Source organism: Equus caballus, chromosome 12 (assembly GCF_041296265.1).
Source record: "Equus caballus isolate H_3958 breed thoroughbred chromosome 12, TB-T2T, whole genome shotgun sequence".
Lineage (NCBI taxonomy): Eukaryota > Metazoa > Chordata > Mammalia > Perissodactyla > Equidae > Equus > Equus caballus.
Window position 1 is genome coordinate 42544514 of NC_091695.1, and position 22669 is coordinate 42567182.

A 22669-nucleotide genomic window follows, 5' to 3' on the forward strand; every position below is an offset into this window, starting at 1 on the left:
GCCGTGGAATTCAGGTAAAACTGTTCAGTTGCTAAAACTGCTCGTCTGTACAAGAATTTAGCATAGGATGGTGCCCGACTTATTTTAGCACAAAACCAGAATGGACCCAATAAGCCTCAGAGTCCACTTCCTGGTGGTCTTTCCCCTAAGCAGCTTAAAAACAAATTGTTCTAGGAAAGCGGTTAAGGTATTTGCAAAAAGTGTTGTTCAATGACAGCTTGCTTGTTGGGGCTGTTGAAATCTTCTCCCCTGGCATCGTCTGCAGGCGTTTCTAGGCCTCAGTGGAACAGGAAGCCCCCTCCTGCCCTGCCACAGCACAGCTTTGGCTGCTTTCTGGTTTACGTACATGCTACCTCTCTCCTTTAAGAGGCCACCAAGTGCCAGGAACACGGTATGGACCCCACTCTGGCTCTTACAGGGTCCCAGGGAGCTTTCTGTAGGGAACTGCAGGGCCCAGGATCTGCCCCAGCGGCCTGGTTCTCTCCCCTCGCAGCCTCTGGGGCGATCTGTGCACTGTCCCTCTTACTCTTCTGTCGATGTGACAACTGTGTGACCCACCAACTGTGTGTCAAAGCAAGGCCCTGCCTCTGCCCCTGCTGACCCCAAGGGTAAAGGCTCTGCGAGTTTTCTTCCAATTTATTTAACTGAGGGGTGTGAAATGTTCCAGGTGATCCCTGCGCGTGGTGACAGTTCAGCCCTGTCAGAGATACGGTGAGGTTTCTCTCTACTCCCCGCTTCCCTTCCCACAGAGGCAACTGTTGTGGCCAGTTGCTGGTTTCTTTCTAGAGAGTTCTGTGTCCATATTTCGCTACAGTGGTCCTGGTATACTGCATACCCTGGCTTGCACTTTGGGTTGTTCAGTTAACAGTATGCCTAGGAGCTCACTGCGATCTGTATTTATGGTCTGCATTGGGTTTTTCAGTGCTGTATGGCAGTCCATGTTGAATCATCCATTTCTCTTTCAGGGAACAATTGGGTTGTTTCTAGCCATTTTTATTGTGTATAAGGCTATCCTGGGTACCTGTCTACATGTGTTTTTATGTATAAGGGCAACTCTGACTGTGTGGGAAAGTTTCCTTTCAGGGGAATTCTGGGTCCCAGTCCATGTCCCTTTCTAAATATGAGGGACGCCGCCAGCTTACACCTCCTTAGGGAAGTTGTTCCAATTGACATTCCCTACACCTTTACCGACATTGTGTTCTTGAACTTGGTGATTTATAAATATGAGAAGTGCAAATAGCATTTCATGGTTGTTTTGATGTGTATTTCTACTGGGCTGTGTACTTACTGAGTTTTGAGCTCTTTATATATTAAAGAAATTAACCCTTTGTCATTTGTGTTGAAAATACTTCCCCATTTGTCATTGATCTTTTTAAATTTTATGCTAAAAACTTGCTGTTTAGAATTTTAAATATATACATACTCATTTATCAGTGTTTCCTTTTATAGCTTTTGGATTTTATGAGTAGTTTAGAAAGGCTAATCCAGCTCAAGATTATTTTTTTTTGTTAAACTCCATGTTTTGTCCCAGTTCTTTTAAGATTTTATTTTTATTTTCTATTTGACTCTTGGATCTATCTGGACTTTGGTGTAATGAGTGTTTTAGGAATAGTTAGCCATTGTCCCTACATAATTTACTGATGAGTACGTCTGTTCACCATTGATCTGTCAATTCATGTGCTGGTTCCATCTTTAGATATCGTAGTTCTCTACTCAATACATGGTAAGGACAGCCCTACCTCATTACTTCACTCTTCCAGAATTTTCCTGGCTATTCTTCCACGTTTACTTTTCCTTCCCTGCAATGTCTTCATGCTGTTGTCTTCCTGTGCGAGAATAAGATGTGTCTTTTCATTGCTCAGGTGTGCTTAGTGGGGCTCTGTAGTACGTGGAAAGCTGTGATCAATGATGCTGGTCTTGGTCTGTCTGCCCTGGTGTCCGGGTGTCCTACCCTGCCCCCTGGCAGCCCCCATGCCCATCTTAATGACCACCCCTGTCACAGAGCACCTTGTGTTTTTTGCTGTGCCTAATGATTACTAGCTACTGTCAAACTGACAGTGTCCAACTCAGTGGACTTGCAGATGCAATGCTCCTGAACACACTGGCCTGCTGAAAACACCCATGTGTTTGTGCAAACTCAGCTTGGGGACAGAATTGGGCCCGTTCTACGTGGAGGTCGGGAGGGTTTCCTTCTCTACCTCTGCCCCTGTGTGCTGGCTCCTGTCACTGGGAGGTTGTGTACCCGTGATGTCTATATGGAATCCTGTTCTGGTGGCCAGCACCTGACCCCGCGCTCGACCCCTGAATGGCCTTTTTCTCCTGTCCACAGCCGACTGGAAGTGTTTACATAATGGGTCCAGTGCTTCCCTGCCTTATCAAAGAGATTACGCAGACCAGAATTTGCCATTTCTTCAGTGACCCAAGGCCACTGTCATGAACAGGTTGTCCTGTGTGGCACAAAGTGGTTCCTTTCGGGGCTGCTGAGGCGGGGTCCATTTGTCCCCTCACTAACTGTCCTCACCGGCCCAGCCATTCTAGTTAAGGGGCTCCTGTCGCTTTCTTGTGGTCAGCCTACCCGTCCTTTACCGGGCTCGTGTGTGTTGTAGTAGAGGCCGAACTGAAGGTGCCTGGAAGCGAGACAACCAAGCCTTTGCTCCAGCTGCACCCCTAGGTCGGAGGTGGCCTGCATCTCTTCAGAAGTAATGTGTGTGGGCCTTTTTTTCTTTTTCTTTTTTTTATTGAGTTATTGATAGGTTACAATCTTGTGAAATTTCAATTGTACATTAATGTTTGTCAGTCATGTTGTAGGTGCACCACTTGACCCTTTGTGCCCACCCCCCACCCCACCTTTCCCCTGGTATCCACTAAACTGTCCTTAGTCCATAATTTTAAATTCCTCATATGAGTGGAGTCATACACAGATTATCTTTTCTCGCTGGCTTATTTCACTTAACATAATTCTCTCAAGGTCCATCCATGTTATTGCAAATGGAATGATTTTGTTCTGTTTTGCAGCTGAGTAGTATTCCATTGTATATATGTACCACATCTTCCTTATCCATTCATCTGTTGATGGGCACTTAGGTTGCTTCCACGTCTTGTGCGAGCCTTTTTCTTTTCAATCAAACTCTTTTGCTTTCTGATGATTTTTTCTGACTTACTATTGAAATATAGTATGATGCTTTTCTGTTTTCTAAGACATTGTTGTGCACAAATATGATTATTTCCTCAAGGGAATTTCTTGGCAGTGATATTACTGGCTCACAGACTGTGACCAGTGTGAAGGTTCGACTCAGGTTGCCAAGTGTCCTCCTTAAAGTGGGGCACAGCTCAACCTTTGCCAGCCAGCAACATCAGCGGCTCTCCCATCCTTTTCCTGGCTCTTTTTGTTTTTATGTTGACTGATTGGAAGGCAAAAAACAGTGTCTCCATGGTTTAGCTTGTACCTTCTGCTTCTGTGAGGCTGAATGAGCACTGTTTGTGTTTGTGGCTGATCTCTGCATCTGCTTTGTGCTTGTGCGAACTCCTCACATTGAGGACGCTTACCCTCATACGTCACAGAATGTTCTTCAAGTCTGTAGTTTGCCTTTTTAATTTACATGCGGGATCTTGCCGACAGTTTTTCATTTTGTGGTCAAGTCGATTTTTATTATCATGCTTTCGTCCTTTGGTGTTATGCTGTGTTTTCCACTGGTTCCTTTGTGGTTTTGTTTTTGACATTTAACTCTTTCATTCATCTAGAAATTGTTTTGGTTACAGATGAGATAAGAATCTAATTTAGTTCTTTCAAAATGGCTAGTCAATTTTCCCAACACCGTTTGCTGAATAATTCTGTTTTTTCTACTGATTAGAAATATCACTTGTTAATTACTGTTAATTAAATACTTTAATATAATTGAGTCTGTTTCTGAAATTTCAAGTGTATTCCACTGATCTGTCTTTCCTCATACTTAACCCAATGTTTTTATTGTTTTAGCCTTATAATATCTGATTTGACTATATGGTAATAGAGGTCCCTGTTATCCTTTTTTAAAGTATTCAGATTTTTATTGGAATTGTATTTCTTTTATAAATATATCACACTACTAAGACTTTCTATTTAGGAACTGGCCTCCCTGTTCATTCAGGATAGGATGATTTCCATGTCCCTCAGGAATTTTAGACCTCTCTTATGCCAGTTACGCACATTTATGAAGTTTGTTCCTGGAAATGTTATATTCTGTATATATATATGTATATATTCTGGCAATACAGCATCTCGGCTAAAAGTGTAGGCTTTCGAGTCAGATGACCCTGCTCTCATGCTGGACCCGCCTCTTACTTGTTATCTGTGTGACCATCTCTCTGCTTCAGTTTCCCCATCTGATAGAGGGGATAATCATATTATCTACTAAGAAGCAGGGTGAGGGTTAATGAAATACCATGAGCATAGTGCTTGGTGCTCTCCTGACAGCGAGCGAGCACTGTTCTCTTGGGGTTTCCAAGAAAGTGACAGTCATCTGTAATGACGACATTGTCCCTGTGATGCGTTCCACTTTTCATGCGTCTCCCTCCTGCCGTGTTGGGATTGGCTGTAATGACTAATGAGCCGTGAGCACTATGGTCTTGTTCCCACCTGAGCCTCTAGTGGGGTCCATGACAGTGGAGGAGGAGGGGCGGGCTGGGCCCGGGAAGGGCGCATAACCCCTAGCAGCCCGCATCAAGTCACCCAAGGGGTGACTGTCCTGCTGGTGGTCCTCAAGACCAGTTGGGTGATCTTCCAATGGACATTTTAAATTTTAATATTTATTTATTGTAACAGGTATTTGAAAATGTCTGGTTTCCCATTCGTGGTGGTAATTATAAAGTTTCCTTTTAAAGTAAATTTCTTTTTTCTGTTTTTAATTGAAATATCATTCACAATACCATAAAATTCACACTTTTGAAGTGTCCAAATCGGTGGGATTAGGCTGTTCACAGTGTTGTGCAACCGTCACCGTTGTTCGTTTCCAGAACGTTTTCATCGTCCCAACAAGTTCTCTCCCCATAGAACGATAGCGTCCCATCCCCCCTCCCTCCCCTGGTCCCCTTTGTTATACTTTCTGTCTCTGAATTTGCCTGTTCTTGGTACTTCCTCTAAGTGGAATCAGACAGTGTGTATCCTTTTGTGTCCATGTTATTTCACGCGGCATAATGGTTTCAAGGTTCTACCTTGTTGTGGTGTGTAACAATACTTCATTTCTTTTTATGGCTGAATAATATTTCATCGTATGTAAACCACACTTTGTTTATCCATTCATCAGTTGGATATTTGAGTTGTTTCCACTGTTGTGGCCATCATGAGTAAGGCTGCTATGAACATTTGTGTACAAGTTTTTGTGTGAACATAAGTATTCAATTCTCTTTAGTATATACTTAGCAGTGGAATTGCTGGGTCATATAATACTCTGGGTTTAACTTTTTGAGGAACCACCAAACTGTTTTCCAAAGTGGCTGCACGATGTTACATTCCCACCAGCAGTTTATGAGGGGTCCGGTTTTCTACAATCCTCCTAACACTTGTTTTTGTCTGGCCTTTTGGTTATAGCCATGCTCATGGGTGGGAGGCGGCCCCTCAGAATTTTGATTTGCATTTCTCTGATGACCAGTGACGTCAGGCACCGTTTCATGTACTTGTTGGCCGTGTGTCTGTCTGTCTTTGGACAAGTGTCCATACTGATGCCTTGCTCACTTTTTAACTGGGTGTTTGTCTTCTCATTGTTGAGTTGTAAGAGTTCTTTACTCTGGATACTAGACACTTATCCGACATATGGTCTGCAAATATCTTCTCCCATTCTGTAGGTTGTTGATTCCACTTTCTTGATAGTGTCTTTTGACATAAAATAAATTTATATTTTAAAAATGAATTGATTTAAAGAGAAAAGAATAGGACTGACTGTACTCAGATGTGGCATAAAAATCTGAAGGTGTCATGTGAATGACTAAGGTGTGGAGGGTGTCCCCTGTGAGGCCACAGGTGCCTGGAGGCAGCGAAGAGGGTGAAGCTGAAAGGAGAAGTGCTGCCCGGGGGCGGCAGTGCGAGGTCAGCGGCTCCCCTGCTGGGTGCGCTGCGACCGTTGTGTATTCGATGGCTCGGAAGCGGTTTTGTTAAGTCAGTAATAGATACTGGATGTATTAAAATGTCTTTCCTTCATCTTTTGGGATAAGCATCAGGTTTTTCCCTTTCATCTTCTGACGGTTAACCATATTAATGGGATATTAAGCCCTCCTGTGATTTCTGAGACAAACCGCTCCCGGGCCTGGAACTTTGGTGACACATAAATGAATGAGAAGGCCCACTCTGACTTCAGGGTCTCGTCAGGCAGGTTTGGTGTCACATTATCAGGAAAGGCAGAGACACAGTCAAGAGCAGAGGCTAAGAGGACAGCTTTGACAACTTGGTCTCTATTCCCTGCTTTGCCACTTAACAGCATGTGTTTTGGGCCAAGTTTCTTAAATTCTTGAAGCCAGTTTTCCCTTGGTTTGTGTGACGCTGCAGCGAGGTGGCACGGTGCAGGCGCCCAGTGAGTGAGGGGCGCGCTCTCTCCTGTCCCTGTGGTGACAGAAACACCGCAGGCAGGTGCCCAGGCGACTCTGCAGGGATCGCACAGCCTGGAGTGTTCTGTAACACCGCCCGGGGCCGCCGCTGCTTTCTGGAGGTTCAGGGCTGCTTTGAAAACTTTGTCAATTTCTTCCTGAGTCACTGGGCTGGTCAATATCTATTTCCTCGTAAGTTCATTCTTCGAAGTGATGTTTTCTAAGAAAATTGCCTTTTCATGTTTATTAGTCTAGAATATCTATTTACATTTTCATATCCTCTTTATGAATAGTTTTTTCACTTTGTTCTTATTCCTAGTTTCTCTTGCATAGACTTCCAAGAAATCTATTTTATAGGGCTTTTCAAAGAAGCAGCTTTAGATAAAATAAGCCATGCTCCCGCTTTCATTTTGTAATCCATTGACTTCTACCCTTATTCATTAATTCTTCCCTCTGCTTTCCTGGGATTTTGTTTTAGGCCCCTTTACTGGAGTCCTGCAGTGCATGCTTCATTCATGTTCAAACGTGGCTACTTTGAACGGTGGAAAGGAGAGACGAAGTGTGGTGACGGAGGCTGTGGCACGGCAGCCCCCTCCAGCCCTGCCATGCCGTCACCGCTGTGACGTGGACAGGGTCCTCCGTGTTGAGGTGTGGGGCCACCCAGGAGGGTGTGGGCATTTTTAATTGTGAGTCCTTCTAGTTGGGGCATGTGGGACACGGAGTCAACATGGCCTAATGAGCGGTGTGACGTCCATGCCCACAATCAGAACCCTGGGCCACAAAGCGGACGGCAGGAACTTAACCCCACGGCCATGGGTCCAGCTCCCACGTTTGAGGCTTGTTTGGGAAAGCAGAGACTCCAGAGACATTGGAGGCGGCACCTGAAGGGGGAGGCTGACAAGACAGGAGTCAGGCCATCAGGGTCTCTGGGAGTGGCCCATGGAGCCGAGAAGGGCCGGCCCAACACCCTCCCTCAGGTATCCCCCCCTACAGCATCGTCTGCCCCAAGTCCTGGAACACTCTTCTGCCAAGCCCCCTCCCACGACACACCCCCAGTCCAGGGCCCCTCAGCCAGCCCGGCACACATCCTCCACGATTCAGCTTCTAGGTAGGGCAGCCAGGCCCTGCTTCCCAGCCAAAGGAGACTGTAGGCCAGGCCACTCCTTTCAGCACCAATCTCCACCCTGTCTTAGTCCCCTTCTCAGGAAGAAACCACTATGGGCAGGTCAGGGCCACATCGATGTGCCCTTGAAGGTGTCCATCCAGATAAAGCTTTGAGTTGCATCACCAACAACACTTGACCTTGTGTGAGCAAAGGAGACCTTTAGGAAGCAGAGCAGGGGCTGCTGGAGCTGCGGGCTGGGGAGAGCCTCGGTCAGGGCCTTTAGCCCTGGGCAGAGCCCAAGAAACACCCCTCAGCCTCCTCCACCAGCAACGCCCTGTCCCTCTGCTGCCACCACCCACCTTGGGGTCCCTCACATTCAGTATGTGCAAGGGAGGGGACTCTGCTTCCTGCTAAACAGTCCAAAGGAAGGGAAGTGGCAAGCCCTCCCCTCCTTCCAAGTCAGCTTATGCGGGGTCCACTTCCTCCGAGGCTGTGGGGCAGGCCATGGGCGGCAATCTCTCTCTTCTCTGACACAGGATGGAGCCCCCCAGTCAGAGACCATAGGTCATCACAGAGAGGAAACAGGGCCTTCCCTGGAGGGAGGGAGAGGAGCTCCCCTGGACAGGGAACAAGCAAGGCTGGAGAGAAGGGGGACCACGCAGAAGGGCTGCCATGGGCTGGGGCAGTGCCACAGCGGTGTCACTACACACACACACACAATTTTTACCCTCTGAGGTAATGGAAGTGTTGCCTATCTTTATTACAGAAATGAGTCCCAGTATTGATGTATCCTAAAGTATCACATTGTACTCCACAAGCTTAGACAATGTTATGTGTCTATTAAATCTCAATTGAGCTGGAACAATTTCTCAGAGAGGAGGAAAAGACCACTTACAGAATGACAGAAGATATTTGCAAGTCACATTTCTGCTAAGGGGTGAACATCTAGAATGTGAGAAACTCATACAACCCAAAACCCGAAGAAATAAATTTACCTCACTGAAAAATGGGCAAAGCAACTTGAACAGAGGTTTCTCCAAAGAAGACAGGTCAGTGGCCAAAGTCTAGGAAAAGATGTTGAACATCCATCACCCACCATAAACAAGTGCAAATCAAAAGGAGATGTCACGTCACACCTGTTACCACGGCTCTCATCACACACTCACACAAAAGATAGTGTTGGCGAGCCTGTGAAGACATTGGAACCCTGGTGTATCCTGTCGTGCTAAAGGTAACATTGTGCAGCTGCTATAGGAAACTCTATGGAGATTCCCCAAAAGGATTCAACCTGGAAATCACATACACTCCACTAATTCCATTCTTAGGTATATATCCTCCAAATTCCAAACCGGAACCTGAAGGGACACAGGCACTCCCTTGTCTTGGCAGTGTCATTCACAAGAGCCAAGCTGTAGAAATGACCTAAGTGTCTGTCCATGGATGAAGGGGTACAGAAACTGGGGCACAGACTTACAAGGTGTAGCCGCCCCTGACGTAGGAAGCGTTAATAATCACTGGAAAAGGCTTGCCAACAAACTGTGACCTGGAGGTGAGAAGGCCAGTTAGACAATGACAGGTAAGACCTCCAGGGAGAGGCAACGCAAGCCAGGCACCGGTTGCCCGGGGCTACAGACGGAGACACAATATCAGGTGCAGGAGGGGCCGTTGCCTAGGAGGCCTTGCATGCTCCGAGATAAAATATAGGAGCACAGCAATAACATGATAATATCAAAACAGAGGCCGAGGGAGGGCTCCTTGAGAAATCACTAAGAATTCTTGGCATTCGCTAATTACATTGTTCAGAACACCTGTGTATGTTTAACAGATGTAAGCTATGTATACATTGAAACACTGGTTATAATAAACTCAGAGTGGCCATCAGCCCTCTCCGCATCTATCCTGATGTGTACATTGGATTGCAACACCGACACAAGGCAATATTATTTTGCCTTTGTAAAGAAGGAAATTCTGCCATAGGACACGATGTGGATGAATCCAGATGAGATTATGTTAACAGAAGAAGACAGTGACAGAGGGATAAAGAATGCATGGTTCCACTCCTAAGGGCTATCTAAAACAATCAAACTCACAGAGGCAGAGACTATGACGGTGCTTGTCAGGAAGTGGTGGAGGAGGAAACGGTGAGCCGCGTTTCCACGGCTCATACAGTACACAAAGTGTATTGAGGGAATCCTTTCATGACACGAACAACAGAACATTTTATAAAGCAGAAAGCTGCCTAACACTGTTGCCCTGCCCTGGTCTTGCCCACCACTCTCCTCATATTTGTAGAATCAACATATTTATACTTGAATCCAAATTTACAGAGTTATTCTAAAGACAGGATCACCCTAACTGGGCAGTCACTTTGCACTGAACATGAATAATTCTCCCTGCCCTTTCAGATGTTTGAGGGGATGATTTCAATGGCTGCCTAGTGTTCCTTATCATGTCTCGTACATAACTAGCTGTTTCCATTGTCCCTGTCATCATCGTCCTCCAGCAAACATCTCTGGATGGTGTCTGGAAGTGGAGTTCAATTGATCGCAGCTCCAGACAGCTTCCAAATCTAGAATGCTTCACGGAGCTTCTGGAGCACTTTCACTTTCTCCTTTGCACTTCGGGTGGCAGGCGTTGACACCAAAACTCATCTCCCCTTCTACACTGGGAGCTCCTTCCAGGGCAAGATGCCTCTCCGTCACTTCTGCCACCAACTCTTTGCACAGTGCCTGACATATGGGAAAACCTCAACAAAGATTCAAAACTCACAACAAATCTTGACAGGTGACTCATTGTTGCAGAGAACTTCAACTGTCCATCAAAATCCATCCACCACTTCTTGGGGCATGGGGCTGCATGCCGTGGTCCAGCCTCCGTGGTGGCCAATGACCACTTCTTTGCCGAGGGAAGAGAAAAGGAACTGACTGGTTCCGCTCTGGACCCGGCTGATAACATCCTCCTGTGTGAATTTCCTTCTGTTCTTTCCAATCATGCTGATGGATGCAGATGAGGATCATGTCCTAGGGAGGGAGAAGGCACACGATGGAAGAACGATGTGTTCCTGAAGGCCATGCGAAAGATTGTGGTCCCTCCAGTTGGAACACCCACCGTGCACTGGTATCTGGGAAAATAGTGCTATGCTCCTGTAATTTGGGCTGAGTTTCGATAACTCATTACATGCCAGCAAAAGTCTCAGTCACAGGACTAACTTTAGTCGTGATCCACCTAGCACATTGCAAATGATGGAAGTCTATTTGGCTCTAAGGACAGAGCCGGTCAGTGGTGGGATGGATCTTCATTCCACACCTGTGCCCCGAGCACGCAAGAGCGCTGCTGCTGAAAAGACCCAACAAGCTCGTGCCCCCCAGATAAAGATCTGGAAGGGTAGCTGGCCAAAACCACGAAATGAAAACCACAGGAATGAAAGGAGCAGACGCCACCAGGAAAACAAGCCCATGCTGCTATGGAGCGCCGGGTCCAGACGGAGAGGGGCCTGGACGGCTGCCACGAGGTGACGTTCATATTTGCAGCAGCATGACAAGGAGCCAGCCCTGCCTCAAGCCAGGGCTCCGTAGCCTGTAGGAATGCCCAGCAGTGCAGACTCTTGGAGGCACAAGTGAGGTTGGCCAGAGAGGAGGTTAGAGAGCAGGGCAGTGTGGCTAGAAGGAGCTTGGCTGGAGAGTCAGGGAGGGAGGAGAGGGGAGAGCAAGACCAGGGCCAGGGGCAGGGCAACGGCGTTAGGCAGCTATCGTTAGTGCTGTGTGATAACCTTTCCCCATCTTTACGGGCTTAACCAACGAACGTTGATTATGTGACAGTGGCACTGGACCAGGAATCCAGCAGCGCTCAGCTGGGAGCCTCTGCCAGATGCTCTCAGGGAGTCAGGCTGTGCTCTGAACTGAGGCAGGATCTGCTTCCCTCCCCCTCTGAGCGCACTCTGGGTCCTGGAGGGACCCCTTGCGACTGGAGGCCTGAGTGCCCCTCTGTCGGTGGGTCTCCTTCAGGGCCAGGCCTCAGCAGCCTCTCTCGAGCACAACCCAGAACACACAGGCCTGTTCCCCAGAGTGAGGAATCAGAGAGAGAGAGAGAACAGCTGAGAGTGAGCAGGAGGAGAGCCCTGGACTGTCTGGGACCCAGTCTCAGAACTGGCTTCGCATCACTCTGCCCTGTTCCACGTAGTAGAAGGGAATCACGAACTTCAGGCCACACTCAAGGGGAGTGGATTCCAGCAGCATGTGTAGACCAAGCAGAGGGGATCACAGGAGGCCACTGAGGGAGAAGGAGAGCACCTCACAGGCTCAATGCCCGGGGCAGAATCACAGTCTAGTTCAAGGTGGAGCCAGGTGTGAACCCAGCTCGGCATCCTCAAGGATGGGGCCCTGGCTGCTCCCAGGCTTGCTCAGGGGGCTCTGAAAAGGTGATGCTGCTCTAACTGCAGTCAGAAATGGAGAGGGCAGGGGGCTGAGACTGAGAAGTCGGCAGCCTGGTCGTGCATTTGGCAAGTTTCTTCCTGAGGATGAGCCCAGGGCAGGCGAACACTTGAGTGTTCCCCATCCATGTCACGCCTAGGATGGAGGGAGCAGGCGCCACCTTTGCTGAGCTGATGGTTATGCACTTCTGAACTGAATCCCACACTGGAGAATTGGGAAACAGAGGCCCATAGACAGGTAAGCACTGGCCCATGGCACATGACAGACAAGAGTCCAAGCAGAAGGAAGTACTCTGATATTCTAGGGCAAGACTCGAACGCTTCCAATAGGCTTTGCGGTGGACAACAGAAACCATCAGTTCTTAGGAAGCTCTTGCCCATCCCTTCCTCTGTGGAGGCTGTTTCCTCCTGGGCATCCAGGACGTGAGCAGTGACACACACGTACACACAGACACCTTAGACGGAAGGGCGGACTATGGGGTGGGCTCAGAAGAGAGGCAGACACAGGGGAGGAGAGGACAGGAAGAAATAAGTGGTTAGAGGCATTCCCTACATGGGACACTGCTCCTCCAATTTCACAGGTATTCTCCCACTCTGGCCTGAGGGCATCTCCAAGGAGTATGGGCTAGGATAATCCCCCCCGTGCAGACTGGAGGCAGAATGGCCCCGTGGGGGAGGCACCATGGCTTCTCCAGGATGAGAAACAGGGAAGAAGGAGCACTTGTGTCTGCATCTGTCTCAAAGCTGGGACCCTGGCTGCACCCAGACCTTCTCAGAGGCCTGTGGAGACAGGTGTTTTGGGGATCCTGGGGACACAGATGATACTGCATGGAAAAGGGGGTGAGCAGAGCCCTGCCCAGAGGACCGCTTGCATGGGTGGTATCCAAGGAGGGGGCTCAGATCACCGTGGTCTCCAGGAAGTGATGTAACCTCTTGCACAACAATGCCCACAGTGCAGGGGCCTCCTGTAAACAGGCACCCAGATCCTCACACTCAGCTCACTTGGCTGGAGACAGCTGCTACGGAAAGATGTTTTCCTGCTGTATCCTGCCTTATCACGTCTATGGTCCCCAGAAGACCCGGAGCCATAACCCTTTTACTCGTTTTAAAGGGTGGCTCACCTCTCATACGCCACACCTATGGCCATTTGCCAGGAGGTCATCAAAGGTAACACGAGGGGGCCTACATCGGGCTATCCAGCTCAGGCCACCTCTGTGAGCCCCCACTGAATGGCCCCCACCCTCTCCCTTCCGTGGGGGGGATCCTCACTTGGCGGGAACTGCTGGGTGTACAGCTGATCACCTGGTGCTGCTGCCATCTTCACATCCCAGGACAGGGCTGGCACCATGGAAAGGGGATTCCCAAGTTGCCTCTTACCTGGACCAAGTTTCCTTCAATTCTTTTTCTTATGGGAGTCACCTTCATTTATAGCATTACGTAGTTTCAGGGGTTCATCATTATATTGCGATTTCTGTGTAGATGACATCGTGTTCACCACATAACGACTAATGACAATCCATCACCACACACATGTGCCTAATCACCCCGTCACCCTCCTCCCTCCCCACTTCCTCTCTGGAACCCCCAATCCAATGCCTATCTCCTGTGATTCTTTGCTGCCGTCATCCCTGATTTATGAGAGTAGTCACAAGGCTATTGGACTTTCTCCCTCTGAATTATTTCACTTAGCATAATACCCTCCATGTCCATCCATGCTGTCACAGAAGGCCAGATCTCCTCCTTTCGGATGACTGAGTAGTATTGCACGGTGTATATATGCCACATCTTCCTAATGGGCAACTAGGTTGCTTCCAAGTCTTGGCTATTGTGAAATATGCTGCAAGTTACCGAGGCATGCTGACATCCTTACCCATTCGTGTTTTCACATTCTTGAATACATACCCTGTGGTGGAACAGCTGGGTCATACTGTAGTTCCATTCTTAACTTTCAGAGGAATCTCCATCCTGTTTTTCATACTGGCTGCATGGGTATGCACTCCAGGCAGCAGCGTAGGCAGGGTCCCTAGTCTCAACAACCTCTGCAACACATGTTTTGTCCTGTCTTGTTCATTAGAGCCATTCTGATGACTGTGACGTGAGATCTCGTGGTAGTTTTGATTTCAACTTCCCTAAGAAGTGGTGAGATTGAACATCTTTTCATGTGCCTGTTGGCCATCTGTCTATGTTCTCTGGAGAAATGTCTGTTCAGATCTTTTGCCCATTCCTTAAGTGGGTGGTTAGTTATTTTCTGGTAGAGGTGTATGAGTTCTCTACAGATTTTGGATATTGACCCATCATCACATGTAGTCTGCAAATGTCTCCCGATTGTTAGGTTGTCTTTTCATCTGTTGGTGGTTTCCTTTGCTGTGCAGAGCATTTTAGATTGATGTAGACCCATTTGTTTAATTTTTCCATCATTTTCCAGGCCTGGCCAGACACAGTACTGGAAAATATGCTGCTCACACCAATAGCCAAGTGCATACTGCCTTTGAATTCCTCTAAATATGTCATGGTTCTCTGAGCATCCTTAGGAGTCTTTGCTTGAGCTCCTTGTCAGCTAGATTCTTGATTTCTATGCCATACACTTCTTTTTCTAGGGTATTGTCCTGTTGCCTTACTTCACATGTTTTCTTTTGTCTCGTACCTTGTCTCTTTCTCGATGCTTCTATCGAAGTATTAGGTAGGTCAGCCGTGCCTTCCAATCTTGGAGACGTGGTATTATGGAAGACATGCCTTGTGAAGTGCAGCAGTGTGCTTCCCTCTACTCAACACTTCCGAAAGTTCCAAGGGAATCGCCTGTGTGGGCCACAAGGATCCCTCTGTTGAGGCAAGGTTGCCGTTGCCACAGGTGACCAGGGAGGCAACGCTGTGCCCTGGGCCGACTGGTTGTTGTACTCATCTGCCTGTGGCCGTGATGGTCCTTTCAGTCACTTTATCGGCATGGGGCACCCCAGCACAGTTGCCTGCCAAGTCTACTGGCTCCTTCCTGTTGCAGATTTTCTGCTGAGTGAGTTGGCGCCCATCGTGGCTGGCTCCTAGTCTCAGGTGCAGGGGCTAGCTGCAGGCTTCAGGCCTGCAAGGCTGTTGTCAGAATTCTCAGGGTTGTGGCTGAATGGGGCTGGCCCCAGGCATGGAAGCACGCAATATTTTCAGGCTTTGGAAGGTGGGGCCTATGCCCTATGTGGCTGTTGTAGAAGCTGCTTATTGCAGTAATGCTCCGCCACCCAGCTCAGATCCCCCAATCCACCAGGAAAGGCTGCACACCTTAAGGGAGCTCCCAACTGGCCCTGAAGTGTCGTGGCTCGAAGATGGCTTTGTTCCTCTCCAGAGAGGAACTCTGCCTCTTCCAGCTCAGTCCGCACCATCCCTTTTGGCGAGGGTGCTTTCATCCAGCTTTCAGTTCTTTATCAGCTGTAATTGTGCCAAGAGCAGCTGTAAATTCATTGCATCCATGGGTGGAGGGGAGTTCAGCATCCACCAAGACCAACATCTTGACAGCATCCTGGGCGAATGTTAAGCCAAGGCCCTCAGGCTGTCACCTGATTATCTCCTTGATAGAGATCTGTGCAGATGGTGAGGGCTGTGTGTCGGGAGTGGAGAGAGTGACCAAGTGTGAGAGCCCCCAAAGTGACTCAGCCAGTGCTCTGAGGCTTCCTGCCTGGCTGCCGGGCACTGTCTTTACAGGTCGTTCCTCAGGAGTTTGGAAAGGACAAGACACATCAGTCCTTCCTCTCCCTGACTATACAGGAAGGGATGATGCGGCACCCGGCCGACACAAGCCAGCGCTGGGCCTGGGTGAGTGCAGGTGCTCAGCACACCCAGCACCCAGGGCCCAAGGACACCAAAGACAACCCCCGGTCCTACAAGGCCCTGGTACCAGTCCTGCTCCAGAAGGAATCTGTCTCCCCATCTCTGCCCCCAACCTGCCCGCACTGCCCAGCTCCTGTCTTGGCCACATTCAAAGTCACTATCACCATAACTCTACGAATCCCAGAAAAGAGACTTTTCTCCCATTTCACCTCATGTTTGGTCAAGGGGATCGTTGCATTTTTCTACACATTTTCCTCTTTCACCCCATCCCCAAGTGTCCATGATGACCTCACAATCCTTCCACACTTTCTCCACGTCTCACACAGCCTCATGATGGGTAAGGATGCTTTTCCCCAAACGGATGTGGGGCTCATTGGCACATGTATGTTGCTCTTTTGCCCTCCTGAGGAACACGTGCCTATGGCCCCTCCAGGTCAGGGGCCGGGGCCTCACTGAGCTGCACGACATTTTGGATGGCAGACCGTGGAGGAGACTGATTCAGCCCTTCACTGCTGTGGGACCTCATGTTGTCTTTTCATCAGTGCTGCACTGAACATCCTGCCTGTCCTCCTGTCCCAATCCATCCCACCGCAGGGAAAGCCCCCGTCTTCTCCTCTCTGCAATGGGCTCTTCTGTCAGAAACCCCAGGGCTGATGCTCTTAACACACACAGGTGCTGTCAATTCTCCGCTAACACCTTGATCTGCTACTGGTACTGATACTAACACGTTCGTTCATTCCTCTGTCCCATTGTACCAGCAAGACCAGAAGTGTTTCCTACTCTGGGAATTCCTGTCCCAACCCTTGCCAGAAGTCACTGGGGGCTTGAGGCATTGCTCTGACCACCAGCCCCAAACCTCCTGGTGCCCATAGTGCTGCCTCTGATGCTGCACTTCTCCTCTGTCCCACCCCAGGCTCTCGACGCATCCACAGTGGTCAAGAGTCCGTTTCCCCGGCTGTGGACGGTTCACGACACTGCGCTCGATAGTCTCGTGGATCACCTTGTGCCCGCCTTCCTGCTGGGTGACACCACTTTTATCCGCAGCTTCCTGTTGACATACATAGCTGTGGCCACCACACAACAGGTGCTGGATGAGATCTTTAACAGGTGAGTGCCCTTCTCCTCCAGGACTCTGCGGCTCCAGCTACCTGCATGCTGGGAGTCTTGGGGAGGTCCGCGCACCTCTCTGAGCCTCAGTTTGCTCCTCTGAATACTGGCGAGAAGACGGGAACCACCACCAAGGGCTATTGTAGGGACTCAATGAGCTCCTGCCTGGACGGCCCTTTCGAGAAGCTGAGCCCTGTGAAAGGTCAGCTGGATCCGCCCTCCAGGGCTGGATTCTAGACAGGAGTCAGACAGGCACATAAGACTCCTCAGGCAGCTGCCGTCCAGTATAGTCAATGTGATGCCCTCCTATCTCCTCTAGTTACAGATTCATCCTCTTTTGTAGAGTGGACGACGCGCCCACCCGCCTATGGAAAAAGTGAGTGGGCACTGGATCAAGTGGGAGGGCCTCTCCTCTCCACACTGTAAGGGGAGTGTAGGGCCTATGATCAAGCGGCTGGCAGGACCCGCCATCCCAATGTCTTCTGATTCCTCTGGGATGGCAGAGTTCTGAGGGCTTCTCAAATTAGAGAAGAAAACAGTCCAGGAGAGCTCTGGAGGGGGCTGTGGGTGCTGTGGGAGTCCAAGGCAGAGTGGAGTAAGCCACTACAGCACCCAGATGCACCCTTCCCCATCCCAGTCCCACCTCCACTCTCCATCATGGGGCACAGAACAGGAGGTGTCTGAGCAGCCTGCTCACTCATCTGGTAGAACCTCCACGGTGGGGGCTCCTTTGCTGCCCAGTGGCCCACTCAGTGCTAAGGGACCAAATGACACCCTCCGTGTCAGCCACTAGCAGGAGGGGAAGTTCACCCTCGTGGGGCACTTGGTGAATCAGGCAGCACGCAGGCACAGGACCTAAAGTCTGAGATATGTGGAGGGCAGTGGAAAGCACGGGCAGGAGACAAAGGCCGTTGTTCCCGAATCAGTCAGATATTCACTGCGCCCTACTGTGTGCCAGTGCGCGCAAGAACAGGGCAGACTGCACCACGCCCTTCCGTCCTGGACTGGCATTCCAGTGGGATATGCCAGGAGACACTCGAGGACTGTATCAGGCTTCCCTGAGGAAAAGGAGGGGCCATCATACCAGGGACCGAGTGCTCTCACTTCCCAAGGTGTTTTCCCAGCCTCTCCTTGGAGACGTGGCCTGTTCTGCCAAGCTGGCCAGGTAGCAGGTGCACGGAAAGTGGGACTGCCCCTGGCCGGGCAGGAGCAGGAGGCACAGGAGCCCAGACCCCCACGGAGGTACCCTGGGAGGGCAGTGTGGAAGGAGAGGCCGGTTCTCTGACTCTGCTGCCCACCTGTCTCTCCTCAGGGCCTTGGCCTTCATTCTCGGCACGTGGATGGAATCCTATCCCCAGGACTTTTGCCAGCCCCCAGACTTTCCCAGCTTGAGGAGGGTATTGGCCTTCCTCGGGTGCAGCATGCCAGACTCGCAGGTGGAACATCAAGCTCGCCTTCTGCTTTCACAGTTGCTGCACCCTGAACCCAGCGAGGCAGAGAGTCAGGGTGAGCAGGACTCGGGCTGCGTGACAGGGGCGTGTGTGGAGGCAATGTGGCTGGGCCACTGAGCACAGAGCCTTCAGAGGCTGGGGTTAGGCTGGGAGCAATGAGCTGGCTCCCATCACAATTCCCACGGACTCCAGATACGGGAGAGCTTCTGGAGGGTGGTTCGTGTACTGAGTCTCCCTGATTGGTGAGCCGTTTCCCTTCCTTGGGAGGAACATGGAAAGACAGTCACGTTTGGTTTCTCTGTGTGTTTTTGTACGTGTGTGTGTGTGTGTGTGTGTGTGAGGCATCGTTACTTTGGGTTTTTCTTTATTTTTTTTCACCATTCCCTTTTTTTAATTCTTGGTTGCATTGACAGCACTTTATAAACTTACTCAAATTTCAGGTGAACAGTGTTATATATTTCAATTTCTGTGTAGATTACAGCAGGTCCCCCACCCAAAGACTAATTGCAATCCATCACACACATGTGCCTAGTCATGTGGATGTGATTTTCTCTTCTTGGATCTGCAGCACCTGCTCCTGAGAAAGATCCCAAGCCAGCTGAATATCGACCCCCTGCTCCAACTCTAGTGCCCACCACACCTCAGAGCCACAGACCTACGTCCAGCACTGGAGCCGCCTCGAGCCTCAGCCCGGATGGCACTTCAAGCGATGGAAAGACCATTCACGTCCTCCCAGTGACGAGCCTCAGCCCCTGGAATGCCGCCCCACCGCTGATTTCTGCCCCTTCCCCTTTACCTCCTGTTCATTAAAATTCTGTTTTTGTCTTGCACATACTTAATGCTTTCCTTTAATATCTCTTGAGATGTTCACTTCAACAGGATGTCATTCCTTTATCCTTTCAAAATGTCCATTTCGAATGACGTCACCAAGATGGTGGAGTGAGTAGTCTTCTCTGTCTCTCTCCCTTCGAATCTACAACTAATTGGACATTCATTGGTTAACAAAGGACATTCGTGTAGCATCTCAGGATGCCTGAGAGTCCCGTGCTGCTATGCATCGGAAGGCGGACGGACCTCCCCCCAGGAGGAGGTGGAGATAGGTGAAATCTCTCCGACCCCCAACCCCCGACCATCGGACAGCCTAGTACCTGCAAGTGGCTTTCTTCCAGCGGACGCACCCATAGCATCTCCATGCACCAAGGGCAGGAGTGTGTGCACACCAGCGTAGCAACGGTGGAAACAGGTGACTACAGCCCTACCTAAGCCCCTTGCGATTACACCTAAGCACAGGGGCAAACCCCAGGGTCTCGCACCAGCGGCAGGGAAAGCCTCTACTCACCATTAGCAGAGAGGCCCCACCCATCATTCAAAATGCCCAGAGGGTCCTGAAGAGGAGGATGTCAGGCAGTGCAGCAGCCAGCCAGCTGCCACTGGACTCACGGACTCCGGCTGTCCCCCAGACAGGGCATAGGCTCCAAGAGATCCTGTGGGAAAAGACTGGGGCTGGGTGGAGTTCCAGCGGCCCGGCTCCGTGGCCCAGGGGGGAACTGCAGGCTCCTGCAGTGGCGGCAGGGAAAGCCTCTACTCACCATTAGTGGAGACGCACTGCCCAGCATTCAGAACGCTGGGAGGGTCCCAAAAAGGAGAATCCCGGGCAGGGAAGCAGCCAGCCAGCCACCACTGGACTCACGGACTCCGGCTGTCCCCCAGACAGTGCATGGGCTCCCAGAGATCCTGTAGGAGAGGACTGGGGCTGGGTGGAGTTCCAGTGGCTCAGCTTCATGGCCCAGGGGGAGACTCTACAGTCCCACAGCAGCCTCAGGAAAAGCCTCTGCACGGCACTAGTAGAGAGGCCCCACCCAGCAATCACAAGGCTGGAAGGCCCTAGGGCAAAAGTAGCATAGCTAGGTGAGCTAACCACAGACTGCAGAAGATACCCATAGCTCTGCTGTGACCTATAGTGGACAAGTGAGATTTTGTGGGCTCTGACAGTGACAGAGCTGCAAAGATAGGTGATCCTGCTCCCGACCTCTTGGAAAGCCCTTAACACTTCTGAAGACCCTAAGGAGGGAGCATATCTAGGTGGGCTGCAACAGTAGGCACTAGCAGCCTAAAGCCCTCTTGTGATTGCCCCCACACCTGACAAGGGACCGCACAGGACCACTGTGACTACAAGGAGGGGCGCAGGTCCAGTTGGCAACAGCTGACAGGGTTCCCGGTTGGTGCAGTCTAAACAGCTGCTCCCCCACCACACCAGTAGAAACAAGTGGAAGCAGTAACTAAACTCTATCTCTATGTGGAGGCACAAATCTATGCCATCAAGCAGTATGAAAAAATATATTAAATCTCCAGAACAGAAGGAAAATGACAGAAAATGACAGAAAACAATCACAAAGACAATGAAATCTATAACCCAAATCGCGATGACTTCAGAACAGCCATTATTCAAAAACTCAATGAGTTAAAAGAGAATACAGATAGACAACTCAACGAGTTCAGGAGCTATGTCACAAAAGAGCTTGATACTATAAAGAAGAACCAATCAGAAAAACTGGAGATGAAGAGCACAATGGAGGAGATTAAGAAAAATGTGGACTCTCTGAACCGTAGGGTTGATAATATGGAGGACAGAATTAGCAATTTGGAGGAGAGGAATACAGAAATGCTGCAGACAGAGGAGGAGAGGGAACTAGGACTAAAAAGAAATGAAGAAACCCTCCAAGAATTATCCAACTCAATCAGGAGATGCAACATAAGGATTATAGGTATACCAGAGGGAGAAGAAAAGGAGAAGGGGGCAGAAAGCCCACTCAAAGAAATAATGGCTGAGAACTTTCCAAACCTTGGGAGAGAGATGGAACTTCGTGTGACAGAAGCCAACAGATCTCCAAACTTTATCAATGTAAGAAGACCAACCCCAAGGCATATAGTAGTGAAGCTAGCAAAAGTCAACGACAAAGAGAAAATACTAAGGGCAGCCAGGTAGAAGAATATAACCTACAAAAGAAACCCCATAAGGCTATCAGCAGCTACCTTCCAGGCTAGAAGAGAGCGGAATGATATATTCAAAACTCTGAAGGATAAAAACCTGCAGCCAAGAATACTCTACCCAGTGAAAATATCCTTCAAATACGATGGAGAAACGACATCTTTCCCAGATAAACAAAAGTTAAGGGAATTTATTGTCCCAAGACCTCCTCTTCAAGAAATGCTCAGGAAGACCCTCATACCCGGAAAATCAAAAAAAGGAAAGGGGTTACAAAACCAAGAGCAAAGGAGATAAGTAGAAGGACAATAACAAAAAGTAGCAGCTCTCCATCAGAACAGGGTAGCAAATGTTAAAAAAACATTAGAGATAAAAGGAAGGGAAACACAAAGAATAAATATAATCCTGTCGTTTTAACCACAAACTCACAACACAAGAAGGAAGAGAAAAAAAAAAATCTGATGACAACAACCTAGAAGGGGAAGAGAAAAGGGATGGGATGTTTTAATTCAAGGAAATAAGAGGCTATCAGAAAATGGACTATCTCATCTATGAGATGTTTTAGACAAGCCACCTGGTAACCACTAAACAAATAACAAGAATAAAGACAGAAATTACAAATAGGAAGAAAGCCAATACAGAAATTTACATACCTGAATGAGTAATCTAAAAATCATGGGACGAGAAACAAAGAAAATGCAAGAGAACAGGAAAACAGGTGATAAAATGGCAGCGGTGGTCCCCCACATTTCAATAATCACTCTAAATGTAAATGGATTGAACTCTCCAATCAAAAGACACAGAGTGGCAGGATGGTTCAAAGAACAAGACCCAACAATATCCTGCCTCCAGGAAACACACCTCAGCCCCAAAGACAAACACAGACTCAGAGTGAAGGGATGGAAGATGATACTCCAAGCTAATAATGAACAAAAGAAAGCAGGTGTCTCTATATCAGACAAAGTAGAATTCAAAGCAAAACAGATAGAGAAAGACAAAGACGGGCAGTATACAATGATAAAAGGGACACTACAACAAGATGACATAACACATAAATATATATGCATCCAACACAGGAGCACCAGTTTGTAAAGCAATCTTAACAAAACTAAAAGGAGGCATCAAGAACAATACAATAATAGCAGGGGACCTCAACACCCCATTAACATCAATGGATAGATCATCCAGACAGAAAATCAACAAGGACATTATAGAATTAAATGAAA

General features: G+C 49.0%; 1 protein-coding gene and 1 long non-coding RNA gene across 3 annotated transcripts; both read left to right on the forward strand.

Moving 5' to 3' along the window:
- Window positions 1–7065: 7065 nt before the first annotated feature.
- Window positions 7066–8636, forward strand: LOC138916437 (uncharacterized). Of its 2 annotated transcripts, none has more exons than XR_011423710.1 (2): window positions 7066–7203; window positions 8427–8636. It is a non-coding gene; the product is annotated as an uncharacterized lncRNA (long non-coding RNA). The 2 variants fall into 2 exon arrangements; XR_011423709.1 differs by lacking the exon at window positions 7066–7203 and adding an exon at window positions 7395–7532.
- Window positions 8637–12997: 4361 nt separating this feature from the next.
- LOC138916436 (ral guanine nucleotide dissociation stimulator-like) lies at window positions 12998–19287 on the forward strand. Its single transcript, XM_070228887.1, has 6 exons — window positions 12998–13256; window positions 15774–15884; window positions 16813–17006; window positions 17326–17382; window positions 18319–18512; window positions 19026–19287. Exons 1-6 carry the CDS (start codon window positions 13119–13121, stop codon window positions 19265–19267), a joined length of 936 nt encoding a protein of 311 aa, XP_070084988.1. The 5' UTR covers window positions 12998–13118; the 3' UTR covers window positions 19268–19287.
- The last annotated feature ends 3382 nt before the right edge of the window (window positions 19288–22669 follow it).